Consider the following 24,003-nt stretch of genomic DNA (forward strand, 5'->3'; position numbering starts at 1 on the left):
TAGAGACTTAAAAGTTTGGACTTTGAACAGCAAATTCCACATTAAAAGGTGTAAGACTTGCTACTTTAGATTCTTATTTGACTGAGGTCTTGTGACTGTGTTTGTATTATTGTTCAATTTAGATCCATTATGTATCGCCTATGAGTGAGGAACATAGTAATGTGTAGTTACATATTGTTCACTTTGACAAATCTGGCCATCCTCACCATCAGAGCGGACCTTCACTCAAATATCTGACCTTGAGAAGAGTGTATTTTTGTCTGAGTGGCTGGTGAAAATAAAAAAAGTGCTTGTACAGATGGATAAGATGCAGCTGGTGATGAAAACATGGGCATATTACTATCTCCATCCATCAAAACCAAATGTTGTGGAGCAGGCACAGTTTGAGCCGACGGTGTGACAAGATCATTAGTTGTGTTTTTTGGCCAAACCTGAACTATTAGATGGAGAAGAGACAGTGGATGAAGGCATTTGAATGGTAGGGTCCTCGTCTCTGGTGATGGTGGGGGAGGTTCGACTTTGTGCGATTGGACGTCTCACGGTTCCCGCCATGACAGTGAAGACAGACGAAAAGGCGGGCTGTCCAGAGAAACTTTCCCCTTTGGATTCAGAAGCACCATCCAAAATCAGGGCGGAGAAAGGCACTGCCCCCACTGCAGACAGACCGGCCAGTGGGTGAGGAGCAGCTGTGACAGGGTCCCCCACAAAAGAAGAAGAACCGGAGGCATCATAGGTAGATCCACCTGTTCATAGAAGAAAGACACAAGAAAATCATTAAACTACCGGGTGCAAAGAACAATGTCATCAGGGAGAGAGAGTAAATTAGCATTAGTCGCCATTTCTTTATTGAGGTACTTTTGGCCAGAGGCAACAATCTCTACAATCAATCAATCAATACATGTTGTATGTGAATGTGTGGTCTGGTTAGAAAACACTGCATCAGCATTCATTGAATTTTCTGAAGCATTTAGTCCACACAGGAGGTCCCTATATTAATTTGAGAAGAAAAAAAAAAACAGTTAATTGTAAGTGTTTTGTAAAATAATAAGCAGGAGTTAACAGCAGTCCTAGCAACACATCAGCTTATGCATATTTCTTTTGTGAATGTCTGGATCTACATTCGGTGATAAAGTGATAAAAAGCACTGAAAATGTGTATACAGTATTCTGTCAACATAATATTTTCCAAACATAACAGCTCAAGCTATTACAAAACAGCATGGTATCTCACAAAACAATCATTTACAGGTGACAGGGACTGGCAGGATCAATTTATAATACAATTAATTAATAACACAGTGGGACCAAAACTGACGGTTGCTGTCAGTTTACAAACTCAATTCACAACATAGGCAAGTGCATGTGTGTGAGCATGTGTGTGTGCGTTAACATATGAATGAACACCCACGCAGAAGACAGCAAGGACAGAAATTTATGTATTCCCCAAAGCGTGAAAAAGACTTCAAAGTGGAACAAACAGAATTATTCAGAAGATGGCAGATGGATGTTCAACAGAGAGATAACATTATTTTGCTAAACACACTCGGTGTTTATGGTGAAGCTTTCCTGGTCTGTACTTAGTTGGAAATATTGACATTGGTATTAAAGAAAAGTTGAATTTGGCTTAAGACAGCTGATATAAAGTTTTCTTTAGGCCCTGGTGCTGCTTTCATTCTCAGCACATCTTGAGCACGTCCATATAGGAATCCTTTCATCCATTTATATAGCTTTGCAGTCCTGTCACATCACCCGCCCACACACTATGTTAACCCAAGAGTCTTTAGACTGTAGGAGGGACCAGCGCAGGGGGCTTAGTTTGAGGTGGGAACGATGACAAATGTGCCCCAACTGCAAAACAAGAGACAATATGAGGAGGAGTGGGCAATAATATACAATAATCACAATTTTCTTGGAGCTAGATCATTATTTCAGCACAATTCATGTACACTGTGTATTTTTGTAGATAATAAATAATAATAATAACAATAATAATAATCATCATCATCATCAAATGAAATGGTCTTCATAAAGTCATTATTTCTCAATGTATATGAGCAAAATTCGTCTTGCCCCAGTACAGATATATAGTAAAAGCAGCTCTTGAGGCAAAAAATAATGCTGCTGTGTTCTGTCTGCATCTAATTAAGTGTTTCATTGTCCAATAAACAAAAAAGTGTGCTGCTAGCATGCACATTTTTGCTCTTTATTGCCATAATAAACTCCACTCTCGTCTCTGAAAGTTGTGAAACGTGCTTATAAACTTATCACGGGGAATAATTAGGATGATCAGAATTTATTGACGTGTCATTAAATGTTTCCGGTGTCACGATGAAAATACATATGTCTGGGTTATTGTAATTTTGCAGGGGGCGCTGTAGAGGCATTTTTAAAGATAGAATTTTAATCCACACGTCATTTTATCCAGGTCATCAAAATACACAAACGCTACATTGGGTTCGTCTGTATCCCACGGTGTTTGAAAAAGTTACAGGGATTATTATACTTTCAAAATGGCCGCTTCATTATGAGCTCATTATGACCACACCCTGAGATTTATGTAAACTATTTTAACAACTTTTGATTCCAGATATGTCCTGATGATGCTGCCTCAGTTTGCAGTCTGTCAAATTAAAAGTTTAGGACAGTTTGTTAAAATATGTCTAGATTTTGCATTTTGCATTCCAACGCACACACACAAATGCTACAGCGAGTCCATCCAGATCTGACCATTTTTGCAAAGTTAAATCTTTGCTTCATTAAAACTTTGTCATAACCACATCCTGAGACTTATGTACATTATTTTAACAACTTTTGATCCCAGATATTGTCCTGATGATGCTCCCTCAGTTTGGAGTTTGGAGATAAAAATCCTTCGACAGGTTTGTTAAAGTACGAGGGCATATTTTGATCACATAAATAATGATTGTACAAAATTTCATTGGATTATGACAAAGACATTTTATTCACCATTGACTTTTTTGAGGCGTGACCATGTACATGTGTATGCAGATAGGGTGTGGTCTTCATTGGCTTTTTCGTTCAGAATCAAAGGGTTTGTACAACGAATCTAATTTATGACAAACAAAATCTATCCCGTTATAATATCCAGATCATCAAAACACACAAATGCTACACTGAGTTTGACCATTTTTGCAAACGTTACATAGATTTTTATACTTTCAAAATGGCTGCTTTGTTAAGAGCTTGTTAAGACCACAACCTGAAATTCATGTAAATTGTTTAACAGCTTTTGATCTGTCCTGATGATGCTGCCTCAGTTTGGAGTCTGCCAGATAAAAATCCTAGGACAAGTTTGTTAAAGTTTCTAAAAATTGCAATTTTGGTGAAAATTTACCATGACCACACCCAAAGTCATATTCAAAATGTAACTGATAATCTTTACTTGCACATGGGTTTAGAGTCTTTCTGGCCAAATTTGAAGTGTTTGAGATGAAAATTGTGTGAGGAGATGTCCCGAGTATGACGGTGAACGCTTTTGTCATATCTGAGTTTGATCCAATATGGCCAACTTCCTGTACGGATATAATTACATTTTTTGCTGACATGTTTCATTTCATTTTTTGTGGCCAGTTTCAGATTTTTATGTTGATTTTTTTCTGTGTCAGGCTCCCATTGGTGGTGCTATTGAGTAATTTTTCATAGCTTTTTCTCAGGGTCTTCGCTCAAAATTAGAGCTCATCAAGTTCTAATTTTTGATACCGGTTACTGGCTCGACCGGTTGTTTACTTTCACGATTTTCCGGGCTCCAAACATGGTTTTAATTAGTCTCTTGCTGAGACGTTGTCCTCGACTCAGGCTTGATAATGGATTTTTTTTTTTTTTTTTTTTTTTTTTTCTCAAGCATTATTCTTTTAAACCATAAAAAAAAAGGTATGTGACTTTGTCCCACTGTGCCCATGACAAACAAGCCCTCTGTGGGGTTTTTTGCCAAGTCCACAACAAATAAACTGTCTTATATGAATTTTTAAAAATGCAAATTTAAGAGGGCGCTAAAGAGCCATTTTGTTAGATAGCACCTTGACTTGTTAGCACATCAGTATAAACACTCTATTGGCGTTTCCCAAACAAAAAAAAATGTGTGTAAGAGGAAAATTTTGCTATACAAACATGACCAGACACAGTCATACTCAAAATGTAACTGATAATCTTTAATTGCACATGGTTTTAGTGTGTTTTGGCCAAATTTGAAGTACATAAAACACCTTTTGTTGTTAGCAAATGTGCTTCATACACTCAGGGTGGTTCAGAGACCACACACACGTCTGCCCCTCACCCCATCAATCAGTAACCGTATGTCACTCCTGATGTTCAATATAAGAACTAAACGTCAACACCTGTCTGCTTATTGCCTCCTGCTGTCTGAGTCTGAATATTCATCTGAGCCTTAAGAGCTGTTCTGGCCGACACCCCAGAGGCGACAGCTTTAAACTCCAGCCAGTGCCTACAGTCTGATCAGCTGAGAGTCCTACAGAACAATAGTAACTTATCAACACTGAGTATGGAATGAATGAATAATGCACAATTTAGAGGAGACTGCTCATATTACAAAAGACATTATTCAGGACTTAATTATTTCCAACAATTAATCTACGAAAATGAGATGATCCCTAACCTTCAAATTCAGTTGCACATTATACTTTTGAATGACATCAGAGCCCTAAGAACTGCCAAACTGTCCTTTATAATTAGTTTGGTGCAAGGTGAATTGTTGAATTCCATTAACTGACATTATTATTTAGGTCAGGCCTTTCATATGGTATTTATGAATCCTATTTAATTCCCTTTCTTCAATGAATCACTTGTGTGTGGAAATGTGATTAGTGAAATTGCACTTTTGATTAGGGATGAGGACAGAAAAGCAGGGAAAATGTTATTTCACTTTGTAAAGAGCTCAATTCTCCAGAGCATCACTACTAACTGTTCTGTATTTGGACAGTACTTGTTTATCGCCAAGGTTAAAAGTGAAAGCGTATTTTAACTAAAGACAAGAGAACCTTTATTTGTGGAACAACAGGGCAATTACAGTGTTTCAACAGCAACAGCAGCAGCAGTAGTGAACTAACAAAAAGTATTTCAAACATATGGATAAACAGGCATTGATAATGGCTATTGCAAATAAACATATAATACCAAACTTAAATATATTAAAATAGGATTATAAATAGGATAGAATAAAAACTAGAACACAGATTCCTCAAAAGTATCTTACTTTTGTCAATGCAACAAGGTCAACCCTTTGTTATGACAGAAACTTTAGTAACTCCCCCTCCTGGTTAAGTCTGCAGAGCCAACATGAGTGCAGCAGTATGAAGGAGAGTCAGTGCCAGTTTAGGTGTGCGACCCTCCTATGGTTAGCCACCTGCTCTGGCAGGGCTGACATATGGTCCGATTTCATCAGGGATCCATAAAGAACATGATGTACAGGCATGTGACTGGTAAAGACAAGATGAAGACATATGTAAGGAGAGAAAGCAGTGAGGTTTAAATAAACAACAAAAATGTAGCAGGTTGGATTCACTGTGGAGAATTGTTGTGACATCTAGAGCTGCTTAGTCTGCAGGTCATTAAAAAAAGATGTTATTACCTCTGTTCCACACTGCATCAAAGCTAGGTTTGTCACTATCAAATCACTTTAAAGCACATTGCTATGTAATGCTTTGTGTATTACAGCAAAGGAATGTCAATGTGCAACAGAACTAAGTTAAAGGTTAGTTTAATATGCAATAGATGGGGAACAAATATATTCTCCTTTGCCAATGAGTCCTGATGTAGTCTCATAAAACCATCAGTTTTGGTTTCTAATATCTATCTTTGTATATAAACATAATCTCATCCAGCAAATGCATTTTGAGTGAATATTTTAAACTGTGAAAATACCTATGAAGTGAGCCCTGAGCTGCCTAAGTGTATCTATAGTTCATTATAGGTCATTGAGTCCTCGTCCTGGGTGCTCTTGAGTCTCTGAGCTTTAGCAGGAGGCTCGGCAGTTCTGCAGACCTCTACACCATGAACCAATAATAACCCTCACCCTTCTCCTCCTTCCTGACACCCTGATGTTTAACCAGTGGAGGATTCGCTCAGGACTCTGTTCTCATAATGAACAACCTAAACTTTACTGGATCCACTGACAGTTGAAATCTCATGGATAATGAGAATACATGCTAATTGAAGTAATAATAAAAAAGTAATAAGGAAAGATTATGTAATGACTGAAGACATCAGGCGTGTATATAGTTGATTAAAAAACATATTTTTTGCAAATGAAAACACAAACCATTACCTAAAATATACAAGAGATAAATATTTGCATTTTTGTAGCAAACCACCATCCAGGGTGTAGTGTACTCTACTAAAACCCCCTATACTTGCTAAAGTATAAGCTCACAACAACAGACTGGATAATCAACAAACAGATGAGTAAATATAAAGAGCACTCAGCAGGTCAAGCTCACAAAATGCAGCCAAAGCCTGGTCTGGTTGAAAGTCTCTCCTAAGCCGACCGCTGTATCTCTGAGCCTGCAGCTCTCAGACATGATACAAGTCTGCACTTCTCCTCTCAAATTATACACAACCTCTCCTGGAGCTGTTTTTGTTCTCTTATGTGTGGAAAAACAGTAAACACATGTAATTCAATAGTGAGGTAGAGAGGGCCCTGCGAGGAAAAGAAAGCAAATTTGAAAAGATTGGTTTGGTCAAGGAAGAGCCTTGTAAGTCCCCACAATGTTTTGGTTGTTTACAAAAGGCCTTGGCATATGTGACTGCTCCCAGCTGTTGTTGTTGGAATGATGAATTTGTGAGTGTATGGAAAGTTTGAGAAAAGAGCATTTGAGAAAACCTTGCATTAATATGTATAAGACCCACTACAGGAAGGTAGTGATGGTGCCAATTCTGCTGAGGAGGTGACAGTGGGCTGAGGGGATGTCACAGCTTGTACAGAGCACAGCAGGACAAGATACGCACCATTGGTCAGAAACACAGGAAGGAAGGATTGGTCAGGCAGGAACACTTAACCCTGTTAGCACATGCAGTCAAGAGCACGCTCTACGGAAGGTGCATATTTAGCCATTTACTGGTGGCCTATAGCACAAGTATTAATATATGTCGTTTCTGATGTTGTAAATAACTAAAAATCTTTGTATATATATATATACATATATACACTCCTGATCAAAGTTTTAAGGCCAGCTGAAAAATTGCAAGAATTTACATTTTGCACTGTTGGATCTTAAGAAGGTTCCAAGTAGTGCTTCAAAATGCAAAAAAGACAAAAAATAAGAAAAAAAATAATAAGCATTAAACTGAAATACGCTGTTTATCAGCTGATCAAAAGTTTAAGACCACATCTCAAAAAAAAAAAAAAAAAAAAAAAAAAAAAAAAAAAAAAAGCCTAAAATAGAAATATAATTTTCCAAAAAGAACTCAGTAATGAGTAGTTGCTCCATTTTTGTTAATCACCTCAAACATTAGTTTTGGCATGTTTGATGCTAGTGTTTCCAGGAGGCTGGTGGGAATGTTGCTCCAGGTGGTGAAGAGGCTTCATGGAGGCATCCACTGTCTGGAACTGGTGTCCATTTTTGTAAACTTCCCTTGCCATCCAACTCCAAATGTTTTCAATTGGATTTAGATCAGGGTAACATGCAGGAAGGTTCAAAAGAGTGATGTTATTTCTCTGGAAGAAGTCCTTTGTCAGGCGGCATTGTGAACTGTAGCGTTGTCCTGTTGAAAAACCCAGTCATTACCACACAGACAATGGCCTTCAGTCGTGAGGGATGCCCCCTGCAACATCTCCACAGCCAGCTGCCGTTTGACGCCTCTGCACAACCTGAAGCTCCATTGTTCCATTGAAGCAAAAAGACCCCAAGATCATGATGGAGCCCCCTCCACTGTCCCGTGTAGAAAACATCTCAGGTGGGATCTCCTTGTCATGCCAGTAACGTTGGTAGCCATCAGGACCGTCAAGGTTACATTTTCTCTCATCAGAGGATAAAACTTTCTTTCACCTTTCAATGCCCCGTGTTTGGTGCTCTCGGGCAAACTCCAAATGGGCAATTTTGTGCCGTTGAAGGAGATGAGGTCTTTGAAGACATTTTTTGTTCTTAAAACCTTCTCTCGCAGATGCCGTCTAATGGTTATGGGACTGCAGTTGGCACCAGTGACAAGCTTAATTTGGGCCGAGGATTGTCCCGTGTCTTGATGGACAGTCAATCGGATCCTCTGGCTCAGGGCTAGTGACATTTTTTTGGGGTCTTTTCCCATAACCCTCAGGATCTTTTAAGAAGTTTAAAATGACTGTTTTACTGCGTCCAGCCTCAGCAGCAATGGCACGCTGCGAGAGGCTGATGCAGCTCAACAATCTGACCACGTTCAAAGAGAGAACGCTTTTTTGCCTTTGCCATCAGGAGGTCATGTCAGTTTGAATACCCGACAGGAAATGACAGTGAATCCACATTTTTGCGAAGATTTGGGCTTTTAAAGGCTGCGGTCTTAAACTTTTGATGAGCTGATGAACAGCCTATTTCAGTTTAATGCTTGTTTGCAATAAATTGCTTACTCAGATTTTTTTCTCTCACTCCCATTTCTTCAAGCACTACTTACAACTTTCTTAAGATCCAACAATACAAAATGTGAATTCTTGCTATTTTTTCAACTTTTTTTCTTAAAATTTTGATCAAGAGTGGATACAACTTGTTTACAAATGTTCTTCTTGGTTGACCATTATCCCATTGGGACCTCTTGGCAGGCCTTAAGCTCTCCAAATGTATACCATTCTGAACTGGGGCGACTACCCAACCAAAAAGGAATCTGGAAGCATCCCAGGTGGCACTGTAACAAAGTAACACATAATTGTATTTCCTGAACAAAATGTGTCTTTCCCTAGTACAGATATATTAAAAGCAGCTCTTGAGGTCAAGATAAGTCCACAGTGTACTGTCTGCATCTAAATTAAAAAGCATTTTATGAGAACCAGGAGGTGTGCGCCTAGCATGCTATTTGTTGTTAGCATTATGGCAAGTCCACTCTGGCCTCTGAAAGTTGTGAGAACCACTTATAAACTGGGGAAAGATGTTCGGAGGAATATCTTTAGACCACTGCAAAACCTTTTTAAATGAAGTGGCTCTGTTTTTCATGTCTGAAGAAGGTAAAAATCTTGTACAGTGCCTTTAAAACACGAGGGGCATAGGATAAAATGAAATATTAAAAATCGCTTATCTGATTTTGGCTTTTGTATAGAGTATGTCAACGAAACACAAGCACAGTCCCTCACAGCAGTGTTGTCCTTGTCATCTCAAAGTGACTGAGGAGCCGGCCCTGACCTCCGCTCTGTGACGGCTACTTCACTCTCTGTGTATTGCTCACTAAAGTCTCACAGAAATGTCAACACTCAACACTCTGACTGAAGAAACACTGTCTTTTTCTGACAACATACCGCACTTTACACAGTCATGGCCACTGCTGGTGGTTTATACCGTATAAAACCGCACTTTCTATTATTTTGTTCTTGCTATTGAAATGTATCAAGGCCAATATGCTTTCAGGAGTAATTATTCAGATTTTGTTTTAAGGGAGCAAACTGGTAATGAATGATATGTTTAAATAGCAAAACATAGCTCATATTTGTAGAAATTAAATCAACATTCTATATACTATACATATCTGACTGTCAAGCACGCTGACTCCACATTTCTGAAAATATGTCCTCCTACAAATTAAGAATACCTATTTGGCCTTGAACTCACAATAATTCATAAGTTCAAACCGTTATGTAATCAAGCTTTATAGTCTATTTTTGAAAATGTGTAATATTTCCAGACTATCTCTACACCTAATGCTTTTGCCGGGCATATTTCTAATTTCTTATGAAAGCAGCTTTAAATTCTTAATTGTTCAGACACGCTAAATGCAATACACAAAACAGAACAATGTGCATGTTCTGTAGACTCGTGTTTTGACTCGAGTGACTGTAGAGCTTTAAGCAGACATTTCAGAAGGTGACATTCACTCCGCTCTCATATGGACTATCATATATCACCAGACGAGGACAGCCCGAGCAGCAGAGGAAGCCCCATTTGACTTGGTTTCTGGGCATTATTATGTAAATTTTCTAATGTGCTTTCCGGTAATATTTATGGAACCTCACCTATGTAGAGTGTACTGGACAGATGTCTACGCAGCTCACATCTTACAGACTACACAGGTAAAGTGTAGTATTTGTTTATTAGTTTATTCTGAAATGGCTTCTATAGCAAACAACAATCGCATCTGTACTTAAATGATAGTGCTTAAAATGTGTGACGATTACAGATTGATATCACATAAACTTGTATTTCAGGTCATTAATGGTCCTTTCATTAGCAGACAAACCTTGTTGGCTCAGGCACACCGGCTCTAAAACTAAAAACTACAGAACAAACCAGTGCTTGTGATGCTATAAAAAAACAGAGAGCCCAGAGGCAGTGCTGATCTATGAACTATCAAGGTGGAAGCAGGGCGAAATCTAGTGGTCAGCGCAAAAGCACACTACGCTAACTAAGTCACTGCCATGAAAACTGAAACTGCTTTAGTGGACATGAGAGTCTGCTTAGTTTGTAGAACTGTGAAAACCCCCACTAACATTTACTCATGTAAGAATTGTGCTACTCTTTGCACTTTGCATTAGAAAGTAACGTCTTGACTTGCAGAGCCTTATCACTTGATCTTGTCTTATCTCCAAAAATAGGGTAGGGCCTGGGATGTACTGGGATTGGAGACCGCTGGGAATACTGAAACGTGTCAGCAGTGACTCAGTAGTAGAAGCACTTCACTACTACTATGAGTTTGTTTAAATGAGTCTATTGGTCTATCTAGTAACTGGCTTATTGTATTTTATTGTATTTTGTTAATCGTGTCTTATAAGCCCATTAAAGGACTCGGAATTTTCTGTATGCAAGACACAATCATAAAATAGATTCATTAATTCACTACTCAGACTGAAAAAATCCTGCCATTGTGTCCTTGGGCAAGACACTTCACCCAGCAAACCTCCAGTGTTCATGTGTACTGGTGTATGATGAGTGAGAATGAGAGACAACAGATTGGAAATTGCTCTTTGGGTAGAACTCTTGGTTTTAAAAGCATTTAAATCACGTAACACGCACTGTCCCAACCATATGAAAAAATATAATAAAAACACAATATTCGGGAAACGCCAACAAATTGTAGTTGTAAATCAGTAGATACAGTATGTTGCCTAATTTGAGGGAGTGTCATACCAAAGCCGGAGTCTGCAGGTAGAGCAGAAGAATAATCCCAGTTCATCACAACCTCAGCGTGTAGCTAAACTCACCCTCTGTCCCCTGCCTGCTCTGTTAGCACCCCTCCAGGAGACTGCACCAGCCCCACTGCTCACACACAAACGCTGCCAAAAGTTTGATTTAAAGGTCAACTATATTACAGCATTGTCTAAAGTAGCCTAATAAACACAAACAACAAAATCATTACACGGATATAAGGTCAATACACAAGTTCTGTAATAAAAATGATAAAGACTAACAAGATTATGCTCCTATTGTAAAGACAAGTTTTTACCAATGAAAAGCATTTACATAATAATAACATAAGAATCATTGACATAGAGCATTAACACTATGTGGAGTTATAATACATGGTAAAACTGTACACTACTGCAAACTAGATCGGGTTAGTTATTTTTGCAGACAAGATCACGCTCATGATTATATGGTCAAATTAAACTATAGTGGCAATAGAAAGAGGTGGATCTATTTTTATGTGCTGCAGCAGAGCTTAACAATTCCTTTGGATCCTTGCCTGGCTTTTCAATGAGAAGATCCAGTCTGCTCTTTCAGTATAATAACACAGGAGATTTAAGGTAACAGAAGTAGGTCGAGTGTACTCAGTGAGATTACCAAAGGCATCAAATTTAACCTGTTATAAGACAAATAAGGGGAAACATCGTGTCTTAGATCGAGTTGTGTATTTAGCCGCCTCCACAACACATCTTGCCACGGGGGCATCTTGGTCACCTGTGACATACAAAAGCTAAAAGGCTCCTATAAGAACCCTCCGCTGCAGATCACATGTCAGTGTTTTTACCTTCTAATTGGGCCCAGAGAGAGACTTCAGACAAAATCAAAGTTCATCTGCCAAGTGACAGAATATGAACACTCCCGCTCTCTCTCAAAATGTCGTCTTCAAAACCACTACAAGTAAAAAGGTGATTGTTATAATAGCATGGAATTGGAGTCTCATAGCCGTTTTTCAAGCCTTTGTATGGATTTGTTAGTAATGCTATTAGTAAAAATACACTGATCTTCTAAAACAGAAGATTAAGCAACTTTTCCAATAGAGCAGTTGACATATGTTTTTATACTGCCACTAAATTGTGAACTGGTACAAGATTAAAGTCTATTACACTCTTTCACATTTAAGATGGGACTTACAATTAACCTACCTCCTAATTGTTTTCTGCTCTAATGGAGGGCAAAACCACAATGGCGTGAAACAGAAAAGTGCAGCCTATCACTATGATGGAAACAGTACAGAAGAGGTTATCCCAGGTTTGAGGAGGAGAGGAGGTGGGACAATGAGGGATAACATGGAGGGATAAGCATATTTAAGCCTCCAGGTCTCTTCACAAAGCCACACTGCATGGAGAGAACCACCAGAATGTCAATAATATGTAATGCCATCACAAGGAATACATAATCCGGGTGAAGAGGTACAACACAACCTGTTTATCTCTGATAGGGCCGTGTGATATGGGAAAACATACTAATAACTGCGGTGGGCTTTAGGTGGTGTATTTTAATAAGAAATACGTTTAGTCTACTAAAATCTAATAAACAAACAATGAAATAAATGTTGGGTAATAACTTAAAGTATTATGCAAAATGTATTTATTTATTCATTCATTTATTTAATTATCTATCTATTTATTTATTCATTTATTTAATTATCTATTTATTTATTTATTTGCTTTGTACAATGCTATAACGTTGTTCCCTCATAAAAAAATAAAATAAATAAATAAAAGAGTTTTTAGATCTCATTCTTGCAGGTTTGGATGTGGCAACAGAAGATAAAACTGCCCCTCAGGAAAATGCATTTTAAATACATGGATCTGACTTGTATTTCATTATTTTTGTGTATTTGTATTATTCATTAATTGCGGTTTGAATTTAATTATTATTATTATTTTTTAATTTTTTTTGGTACTTTTTTTATATTTTCTAGTACTGTGGCGTTCATAGGTTTTGTATTATTAATATTCATGAAAACCTATAAAGACAATTCCCCATAAATACACAAAAACATGATATAAAACAACTTCACAAACCTGATCGATGTGCACGCTGACTGTGTGCTCTGAAGGGGGAGTGACTTAATGAGGAGAGCAAAGGGAGGGGGGGGCTCAGAGCGTCAAAAAAACAAAAGTGAAACTTATAGAACATGTTAATACGTTGTTTCTGGCAGATATAGCAATTTAAAAACAACAAAAGGTAACATGGTGAGCTAAAGATTTTATTTGTAAGTAGTTAATGCCACTCTTTAGGAAACAAAAATCCTAGTTATTCTCTATACATTTTTAAACAGAGTGTGCATCAGTTCAAAGTTGACTGACCAGCCAAGACTATAAGACAATTAACGAATCAGAGAAACACAGTCAAAACAAACAAAACAAACATGGTGTCTTATGAGAAAAAAATACAGAGGACAGAGGACTGAGAAACAGTGCACATTTCTGTAGAATCAATGAATGAAAGTCCAGTACGCTGTTATTTGATCTGAATGTTAACAGTACCTTTATACCTACACCTTCATTAAAAATCATCGTCGTGATATATTCGCAAACCCAGCCATATTATTTTGCCCTATTAGATCTTATGTAAAACAGCCTCATCGGTCCAACCTTCACTCCAACAGAACAAATATGGAGGCCACCAGTCACTTTGACACTTTGATGGATGAGCTCCCCATACGCTTCCACTCAACACCACGACCTTAACCACTATCGCAGCTACTGTCCAATCACAGCCCGCGCAGGGTAATGCTTATGCTAATTAACTCTCTGTATCATTACACTTCAGCTCAAGAACACTTGTGCATTTTCATCATTTACAAGTAATTATACAAAGCAGCTTGAGAAGACTCCAAAACAAACATGATTCGTCAAGTTAATTAGGAAAGACACTTTTCAAAGACAGTCTGTGCATATTTCTATACGTTACTTGTCTTTCCAACAAATAAGCAACTCCATTTTCTGAACAAACACATGAAAGTTATTAAAATGCTGGAATCCAAGTGTAATTTTATTTAAATAGACGTGATGAAACTGACTAAATATGGCTTTAAATGTAAATTTCATGAAGATAAACAAGGCTCTAGGCTCAATCAGTGCCATTTAACACAAAAACAGCCAAATTTATTCTTTCAAAGTCTGAACTCTTCCCCAAATGGCGTGCTTTTAATATTCGGTTTAAAGCTGTTAAATAAGCCCGAAGATGATCACCGATTATGAGAAATTACTCTGATTTGGATTTGAATTAAATTTAATTAATTGCATAGCTCTAAAGTTTAAAAAAATAATAATAATACAGTATTTTTTATACACTATACCCATTCATTTGTTACTTCAGGTCAGAGCAAACAACTAGGCACATGATATGATTTTACATCAAACAAAGCCCTTTCCTGTCACACCTACAGATACTTTGATTAGAGCAGGTGCAGTGTCTTGCCCAGGGACACCACAACAGTATATGCATGGACAAATACAGTAAGTAAATAAATTTTGACAATCCGGCTGAAACATTTATGGTGCTGTACACTGGACATGTCTTAGTGTCATAGACGGACTGATTACTAGCAGTTGATGCAGGGCTCAGGTCTGTCGCTCCTCAGTCTCATTAGTGAGATGTATTTCCACAGGACACACACTGATCCAAAACTGGACGCTCTCTTGACCTTCATTAACCTCCTCACAGCGCCGAAGAACATTGTAAGGCGTTCACTCAGCAACACTGTAAGTTGGACATTTGTAATCTCTGTTTATTTGATTTGTGTGTTTGTTTTGGACGTTGCTAAAATTGTCTTTCTGGCCCTCAGCTACATTATTGCACCCCTTCCCATGACTCAGACTTACCACAAAAAAGTATGAAAAAAAAACAAAAGAAAAAAAACTGTTTTAGTCATAAATGCTCATCTGCCCACCTCATGAAGCCATCTGGTGATACAGAAGTGCTCCTGTGTTCAGTGACTTCACTAGACTCATTTTGATCATTTTAGCATTCAAATATCCCACGTCTTAAAACTAACACATGTATTAATTTATTTAGCTTAGTTTAGTTTATTTGTAACTTTGCAAAAGCAGTGTATCAAGTAAAGTGACCATAAATCCTCTTAAAAACATTCACTTATTGGTCTAACTTTATGAACATCCTGAATTGATGCTCAGTACAAGTATCTCTATTGATAGACACGTCTGACTGGTCTGCACTGGTAGATCAATCATGTCCATGCTTCAGCAATTGTGCTTGTGTCTGCTAAGTAGTTATAGTCAATGACACCCATGGATCATTATGTCATAATTTTGACATTTTAAATCGCTCTATTGATCCAAAATAACTTAATTAAAGAAACAAGTCTGCTGACTACTGGACCAGCTCTATACTCTCCATCGGGTCCTCGAGGGTTCATGGGAGTTTGCCCAAGCAGTCCACATGTGTTTTGTGGATCTGGAGAAGGCATTCGACCGTGTCCCTCGTGGTGTCCTTTGGGGGGTGCTCTGGGAGTATGGGGTCCGGGGCTCTTTGCTAAGGGCTGTCCGGTCCCTGTATGACCGGAGCAGGAGCTGTGTTCGCGTTGCCGGCAGTAAGTCAGACCTGTTCCCGGTGCATGTTGGACTCCGCCAGGGCTGCCCTTTGTCACCGGGTCTGTTCATTATATTTATGGACATAATTTCTAGGCGCAGCCAGGGGCCGGAGGGGGTCTGGTTTGGGAACCACAGGATTTCATCGCTGCTGTTTGCAGATGATGTTGTCCTGATGGAACCAGGACCTGCAGCAGGCACTGGGGCGGTTTGCAACAGGCAGATTGGTGCAGCGTCTGCAGTGATGCGGTCGCTGTATCGGTCCGTTGTGGTGAAGAAGGAGCTGAGCCCAAAGGCGAAGCTCTCGATTTACCGGTCAATCTGCATTCCTACCCTCACCTATGGTCATGAGCTCTGGATAATGACCGAAAGGACAAGGTCGCGGATACAAGCGGCTGAAATGGGTTTCCTCCGCACGGTGGCCGGGCGCACCCTTAGGGATAGGGTGAGGAGCTCGGTCACACGGGAGGAGCTCGGAGTAGAGCCGCTGCTCCTACACGTCGAGAGGAACCAGTTGAGGTGGCTCGGGCATCTGCTCAGGATGCCTCCTGGACGCCTCCCTAGGGAGGTGTTCTGGGCATGTCCCACCGGGAGGAGGCCCCGGAGAAGACCCAGGACACGCTGGAGGGACTATGTCTCTCAGCTGGCCTGGGAACGCCTTGGGGTCCCACCGGAGGAGCTGGAGGACGTGTCCGGGGTGAGGGAAGTCTGGGAGTCCCTGCTTAGACTGCTGCCCCCGCGACCCGGCCCTGGATAAGCGGAAGAAAATGGATGGATGGAGTCTCCTGACTTCCGTGTTAGAAAACTGCGGTGCCGAACGGGAGCCGACATCACAACAACAAGTCGGCACCTTCGATAGATAGCAGTGGATTTTTTCTTTTTTTATTTGTACAAACATGGCTACAAGACACTGTTGAATCCTACATGTATCACCGATTAAGAAAATTAAATTGGAGCAAGTACAAAGAAAACTTGAGTTGATCGGCAATATGGTGTCTTTAAAATAAACGATTGCTCAGACATGAGCAAATCACTCCAAATACAACTTTGAGAGTGTAAATGTTGAGGAGAAACAACTATAACTTAGTTAAAAAAGTCAATTTTGGATTATAGGTCTGCTTTAACTCAGTGAGTGCAAACATGCTGGAGCCACTGCATATCTAATGAACCAAGAGGATTATGGGAAACAGAGTCCATGTCTCCTTGTTGTGATGCAGTGAGTCTTTGACATTTTGTTTGTTTCTGTGCAAACGCCTCTATCCTCCAGGGGCAGCAGAGCGACACATTGAGATTACCCGGTAATGAATTGGCCGGTGGGGAGTCGCTCATCACATTTTAAGACTTACGGACTGACTTCGGAGCTCTCAAGTCAAGGCATAAATCTAACCAATGCTACAGGGGATGGATTTATGAAAATGTTTCCGGGACTGTTGTGTGCATGTGCTTGTGCCGGTCTGGGGCTGTCTGCTCAGAGAAAACGTCTTTCATTGACTTTGAATAACTTTAAACTGAGTGAACATGTAATTATAGACTGCAAATTCCCGTGTCTTTCTAGGGGTTATGTCCTGTTTGTTTAATAAGCAGGGAGACTTTATACTGCAAAAAAGTGTTCTATTTCCATACAAATGCTGCTAAATGATAAAAGTTTGTGAATAGTAGAATCCATGAATCAATCAACTAAGTGAAATTTCATCTGGACAGGTTTTGGTAAATAAAAAATCTAATTTCCAAAGTAATTCAATAGGCTTAGTACTACACGGAACAGTAACCTCATTAAACTCCTAAACCTTTTGTTTCAGCACCTCTATTATCAAGCGTCATCTCTGCCTTGTCCTAATTTCATAGCACGAACGGGTAACAAGAGAACACAAATTAATAGCTAAAATTTACATGAAAATAACATACCACAAGAGCTTTTATGCACTAGTGAAAAAACAAGGTCACACACAACATTGTTTAGAAATTCCTGAGAACTATTTGTGGCATGTTTATGTAATGTTATCTACAAATTAAGTTTACAATTTCATGAGACGGTGTAGAGAAGGTTTTCATTGGTGGTTATCTGAACTCTGTTTTTGTGACCAAGACATTTCGACTCAAACCCAGAAGCCATTTTCAATTGATGGAACTGGCTCGAACCAGTTTCACTCTAAAACTCCTACCTTTGGGGTTGGATTTAGATACCCAGAGTAGGATAAATTCCCATTGGTTCAAGCCAGTTCCATCAATTGAAAATGGCTTCTAAACGGGGCTGAAACATCTTGTGTTTTGTGTAAAATATCCAGAAAGACGAGCATTTGAGCTTTTGTGTAATAAAAGTGTTTTCCTGTCTTGGTGCCTCATATTGTCTCCCCCAGTGGTTAAAAGGATTAGCTAAAATGTCACAGTCCACTGTTGCATCAGTATGAATAAATCAAGCCCACAGCCAGTCCTATCTCCTTATTTAAATTGAACTAGTGAACAAAATGCCAAAATATATTAGTTTGACACCAGGTGCGGAGTGGCTGCCATATGGTGTGTGTTTCTGATAATAGTATATTTTACAAACACATTTAATAGATTTTGAGTAGAAGAGTAGTACCAGCGCTAGTGAAATATACTCTTCATGGCACCAGTCACAGCCACAGACATTGTTGTAATTGTGGTGCCTCTATACTTTTGTGTGTTTCTTTCACTTTCCTCAAATAATTGTGTTCCATCAGGGGCTTTCTCTGGTTTTCAAAATGAACATGCAATTCGCTGCACCCTTGTTGCATCTTTGGCAGGGACTCTTACTTTTGAAAATATGAGTGCATGTTCCGCCTCTGATAAGCTGTGCTACATTTCTGTATAAAGTAGGTTGATGAAAAGTGGCCTTGTGCAGGTCAGTGTGACGTCCCAATAAATAAAGCTCCACTGCAGTTCTCCCACAGCCAAACCGAGCCAAATTCTACCACTATGAAAGTATGAATACTGTGAAATAAACCAACAACCTCTCCTCATAATGCAATACTCACAGTCAATATTGTACGTCTGTGCAATTAATCACGTTTGAATCAAGATCAAGATTCAGTCACTTCTAATCGTCAGTGATCAGATTGCGGCTTAACTGAAGGGTTTACTCCACATCCTTCGACAGTGGTTTGGAGCTGAGTTCAGACTTAAAAAGAAGAAATTTGACAGCAGTGATTAAAAATATGAATTATTTATGATCAACACTGTACACTGTTAAATAAGACAAAATAAAGTCGCATCAAAAACTGAGATTGATCAATACGAGGAATCATTTTGAATCTTTTTTTTGTCTTATCGTCCTGCCCTACAATACTGCAGTAGCACAGTGATAGGGGATAACTATAACTAACCTGGAATATATATGATCCGCAGTAAGCACGCATCACATAAAATACCAGCGTGTTCCTCCACCACAAATATATGTGAGCTGATATGAAGCAGATGGTCCACGATGCTAATTAGACAGCATCCTGCCATACCTATAATGGCACATAAGAGCATTGTACAGTGCACATGCTGCCAGTTACTCTGTTTACAAAGCCATGAGAGACAGGACTGTGGACCTTTACAGTTCCCCCCACAAGCTCCATTAAACCAGACTGAGAGGGGAGATAATGATATATGTCCCTTTACATCCCAAATGAACACCAGAGCTAATATGTTTTTAATCACTTGACAGTACTTCTTTTCTGCCCTTCAGCACAGTCATTTACTCACACATTTGCATAATGAGGAGAAGAACACGCCGATGTTTTCTGTTCAAAACATCTGTCAGAAATGGAGATTTTTTTGGAATATAAATTTTATATTTTTGTCATTTTGAATCAGTCTGATTTTAAAGATAGCTCAATGAGATGGGAATTCATAATGACTTCTTTGTAAAACAGGGGATTAAGCGGAGAAGTCGTGTCCTCGGCAGCTTGCAAAACAAATGACAGGTCAGTGGATAAAGGTGAGTCACACAACCTGTTTTTAACCTGAGCTGTGTTAAATTTAACTCTAGAGGGTCATTTTAAAAGTCCCGCATTACACCGTTTTCCTGATTTATGTTATAATGTTGTTTCCTCATCAAAAAATATTTCATTCACACATTTAGCACACAAATCCCGCAAATTTAGGACTGAGTAATTTTCTCTCTTATGTTCCACCTTGTGATGTCATGTGGAAATACAGGAAGTGCTCCACTGTGTTTTTAAACTCCATACAACTTCACTAGAATCATTTGGATCATTTCAGCCCGGGAATAATTTTGAAACGTCTGAGAAGCACAAAGCTGAGCGATATTGATTGCCGTTATGTAGCTTCATTCCAAGTTTCTACTTCATCTAACGCAGACGTGCCCAAACTGTGGCCCGGGGGCAAAATGCAGCCCTCAGACCAATTTTTCTTGGCCTTCAAGCTTCCAGATGAATTGGCCCATATTACTTTAAATAGTACTTTTACTGTACATTTCTGAAAATCTACTTACTGTCCATCTCAAATGTTTACTGAGTCCCATTGAGGATGTAAACATGAAAAAATATCTAGTGGTTCAGTTTAACTTGTAATAAACACACAGATTTGAAGTCTTCACTGTATTGGCGACCGGTCTATGGCCCTCAATCGGCCCTCAGCTTTGTCATAAGTGTTTTTATATGTGGCCCTTCATGAGAAAAGTTCGACACCCCTGATCGAACGACATACAACAAGAAACACATACAACATACATACTTGAAAAAAAAGTATATTTCCATTGAGTTTTGCTAAAAAAGTGTCACTAAAATCTGATGATTATATTTTCTGTGATTACGCCAGGCAAAACTAAACCTCTTTTGCAGCGTAATTCACAGGTACACAATAGAAGAATCAAAGCATATTGATGGACAGTTTTGAATATTCCTCCATTATAACAGTCAAATCCCAAAATACGATTGCAAATGGGAAACGGACAGGTATCTCACTGCCAGTCTGCTCCATGATGAATTGGTAAACATAAACTGAAAGCAGGCAATCGCTCTGGATAGCATCTCAAATCACACAAGGTTTGAGAGGTTAAACCATGTCAAAATGAGCTGTCAGAACTCATATGAAAGGCTGGGTTATGGTAGTGAAAAAGGGTAAACAGTAGAGCTGCACGGGGCTTGCAATCTAATCTAAAGCACAATTTGAGTTGGCGCTGCAACAAACAAAATATACAACATTTTTAAAAGAAATAGTTTGTTGTACTTGTCATTTAGACCTCTACACTCAACCCTGTGTTAGTTTATCTGTTCATATTTCAGTCTTCTGTCAACCGTCGATGCTCCTAGAGTTGTTTACAATGTACACTTTGAACTGAATCCTACTTTTGAAACATATATCATAATTCTAATCACAATCGCCAAAAAAATAATAACCGTGCAGCCTTTGTAAATCAGTCAGATTCGTGCAGTTTAAAAAAGACTAAGGTTGCACAGTCTCAGCGAGGTTCTGTGTCCCGTCACCTCGGTGCATAATTTATCTGGTAAAGCCAATAGGAAGGCCATAAAGCAGACAAGAATTCATTAGGTTCACTCAAACTGTAGGAAACCACAAGACACGGGAGACAACAGGCACTGCCCTCTGAGAGTCCTCTGTGCTACAGGAATAATAATACTCAACCACTACGTGCACCTTCGCTTCAAAAAGTGTTACATAATGTGGTTAACGTGCTTTAAAATGATCCTTATGTTTCTAATCTGATGGTGACGCTTTGTAACGTGCATTTGTCACTTTTTAATACATGAAATCAATGTATTTTAAAGGGATGTTGGTGCTTTTGCAATTTGTTTTACATCTGTGCCGTATTAAAAGTGTTTTATTGCTTAAAAAATACCTAGAAACACATACTTAGCCACAGATCTGACCCACAACTTGGTCTGGTGGAGAACTTAAAAGCCATAATGAAACATCCAGTACGTCCACACAGCTCGCCGTCAATATGTTCTGCATTCAAAATCATGGTAGTCCTTCAATTATTTACTGTCTATATTGACTTGTCGACTGTCATGCCATATAGATTCATTAAATAAACCACAGACGCACAACGATTTTACATCATCTTGTTAAATAAGGACCAAACCAACCGACCAAAACCAAAACAGTTCTTATTTAGTACTGGTTTGTTTGGGAAGTATTTTCCATAGAAATAAAAAGACCACTACAGTGCAAATAGCCACTAATAAAATGACTAAATAACCCGCAGTAAGTAACAGTCTGATGCAGTCTAAATAAACCTACATCTATGTCCTTGTTTGTGCCCAAAAAGTGACATTGTTGTGGAAGCTGCTCTGATGAAATGTACAGCGTCTGGCTCAGGTGCTTCTGCTGCTGGGCTCATGTGTAAGAATGGATGTGCTGACTATGAAAAGAACGAGAGAGACAGAGAGAGAAAGAAAGGAAGGGAGAGAGAAAGAGGGAAAGCGAGAGAGAGAGACTGAGCGGAAGGGAGAGAGAAAGAGGGGGAGCGAGAGAGGGAGGGAAAAAGACAGAGATGCTGTAGCAGTGCATCAGTGAGGTGAGAGTGCGCTTCACAGTTTGCACCTGAGGAAGCTGACAGGACATGGGCAATTTCGGGTGAATGCACTTTGGAACAAGATGGAAAAAGTGTCACAAAAATGCAGTTTTAAATGGATGATGAGATGATTATAGCCTGTAGTGTTGGTCAGCCTCATTTGAACAAACCACTGGATCATTAGTGCTGCTGACCCGGGTGAAACACTGTTTGTCCTGTGAATCCAAACACCCTATCAGAATAACTGACCAATAAAAAGGTTGTGGAAAAATAATTAAAGTTTCAATAAATGCAAATATTTGAGATTATAGAAAAATGAAAGAAAAATGAGAACACAAGAGCATATTAGATTATATAATTTGTTACTGCAGAAAAAGCCCATCTGTGCAGTATGAGAGCAATGAAACAAAAGAGTTGACAGAGGTGAAAGGAGGTAAACGACTGCAGACACAAAGCATCGTGAAAATGCAGACAACCAGCCAGGACACTCATTCAGAACATTCAGAAAGCTCCACACTGCAATTTTAACCCACAGCCTTAACGCTGAACAGCTCAGGGGCTTTTAACATGGCCTGAACATGGACGGATTTACAACTTGTTTGTGTCGCTGGAAATAGGTGAGAAGAATGATAGGTTTGTGTTAATATGTCCAAGTGCATCCTCTGCTCATGCAGCCTATTAAGAAGTGAACAAAAAGGAAAGCCATTTGTCACCAACGCTATGCGCTGAATATCAAACGTAATGCAGCATTAGTGTTGGTCTGGGCCAGTGTCAGTGGAGCTTACCCTCTGCAGCCACAGCACACTGGACAATAAATGAAAGCATTCCCGCAGACAGCAGCCAGCTCACGGGCTTCCCCACTGCTCTGACCCGCCGCCTGCTCCTCACACATCTCCTCTCCGCTCCAGCATCCGATCTGTCCAGAGAGCATCCACCGCCACGTCCTGCACGGCCACCGGGCTGACCTGTCCGCACAGCAGCCCCCTCAGCAGCCCTCACACCGGCCCGCACAGCAGCCCTCACACCGGGAGCCATCTCCAGCGGATGAATAGCTGAACTTTGGCCCGTAAATAATACATTGGATCAGTCTGGGTGCTTCGAGCAGGAATGGCACACAGCGGCTCGCGTCGCGTCCACGGCTCGCGCGGAAAGGCGCTCAGGAGAAAATAAAGAGAGCTCCTTCAGCTCCTCTCTTCAGCTCCTCTCTTCAGCTCCTCTCTTCAGCTCCTCTCTTCAGCTCCTCTCTTCAGCTCCTCTCTTCAGCTCCTCTCTTCAGCTCCTCTCTTCACTCGATCCACCCATCCGCGCGTGGCGCAGGGCGGCAGCACTTTCTCAAAGCTTTTACATTTAGCAGCTTGAGCTCAAACTCATGGGGCTGTGTGTCAGACTCCTGTGTCCTGATGAGGACATGTCTCTGTCACTGGTCATGTGATATTTAGCTTCAGATTTCCACAGACCGTAGCACATGAATCCTGATGTCTCTGGACAAAATAGATAAATTAGCATCTGCTAATTGCAAAAAAGACAAAAAGAAAAAAAAATGAACAGAAGGACGCCCTCTGCTGGTCCTGTAAGTCACACGCAACTGATGGAAAAGTGCTTAGTTATTTGTG

General features: G+C 39.6%; 1 protein-coding gene across 4 annotated transcripts in view; it reads right to left on the reverse strand.

Moving 5' to 3' along the window:
* The window catches only part of kiaa1549lb (KIAA1549-like b), a 44,953-nt gene extending 21,428 nt beyond the window's left edge, over positions 1–23,525 (reverse strand). For 2 of the 4 annotated variants that reach the window (XM_033991658.2, XM_055232506.1), the window contains exons 1-2: positions 23,176–23,525; positions 432–743 (exon numbers count right to left, since the gene is read on the reverse strand). In XM_033991658.2, coding sequence (XP_033847549.2) covers positions 432–743; positions 23,176–23,425 — 562 coding nt within the window. In that variant the 5' untranslated portion in view covers positions 23,426–23,525. The remainder of the gene's footprint in view (positions 1–431; positions 744–23,175) is intronic. The other 2 variants (XM_055232504.1, XM_055232505.1) reach the window with 1 other exon arrangement.
* Positions 23,526–24,003: the final 478 nt, after the last annotated feature.

The sequence above is a fragment of the Periophthalmus magnuspinnatus genome, chromosome 3 (assembly GCF_009829125.3).
Source record: "Periophthalmus magnuspinnatus isolate fPerMag1 chromosome 3, fPerMag1.2.pri, whole genome shotgun sequence".
NCBI lineage: Eukaryota > Metazoa > Chordata > Actinopteri > Gobiiformes > Gobiidae > Periophthalmus > Periophthalmus magnuspinnatus.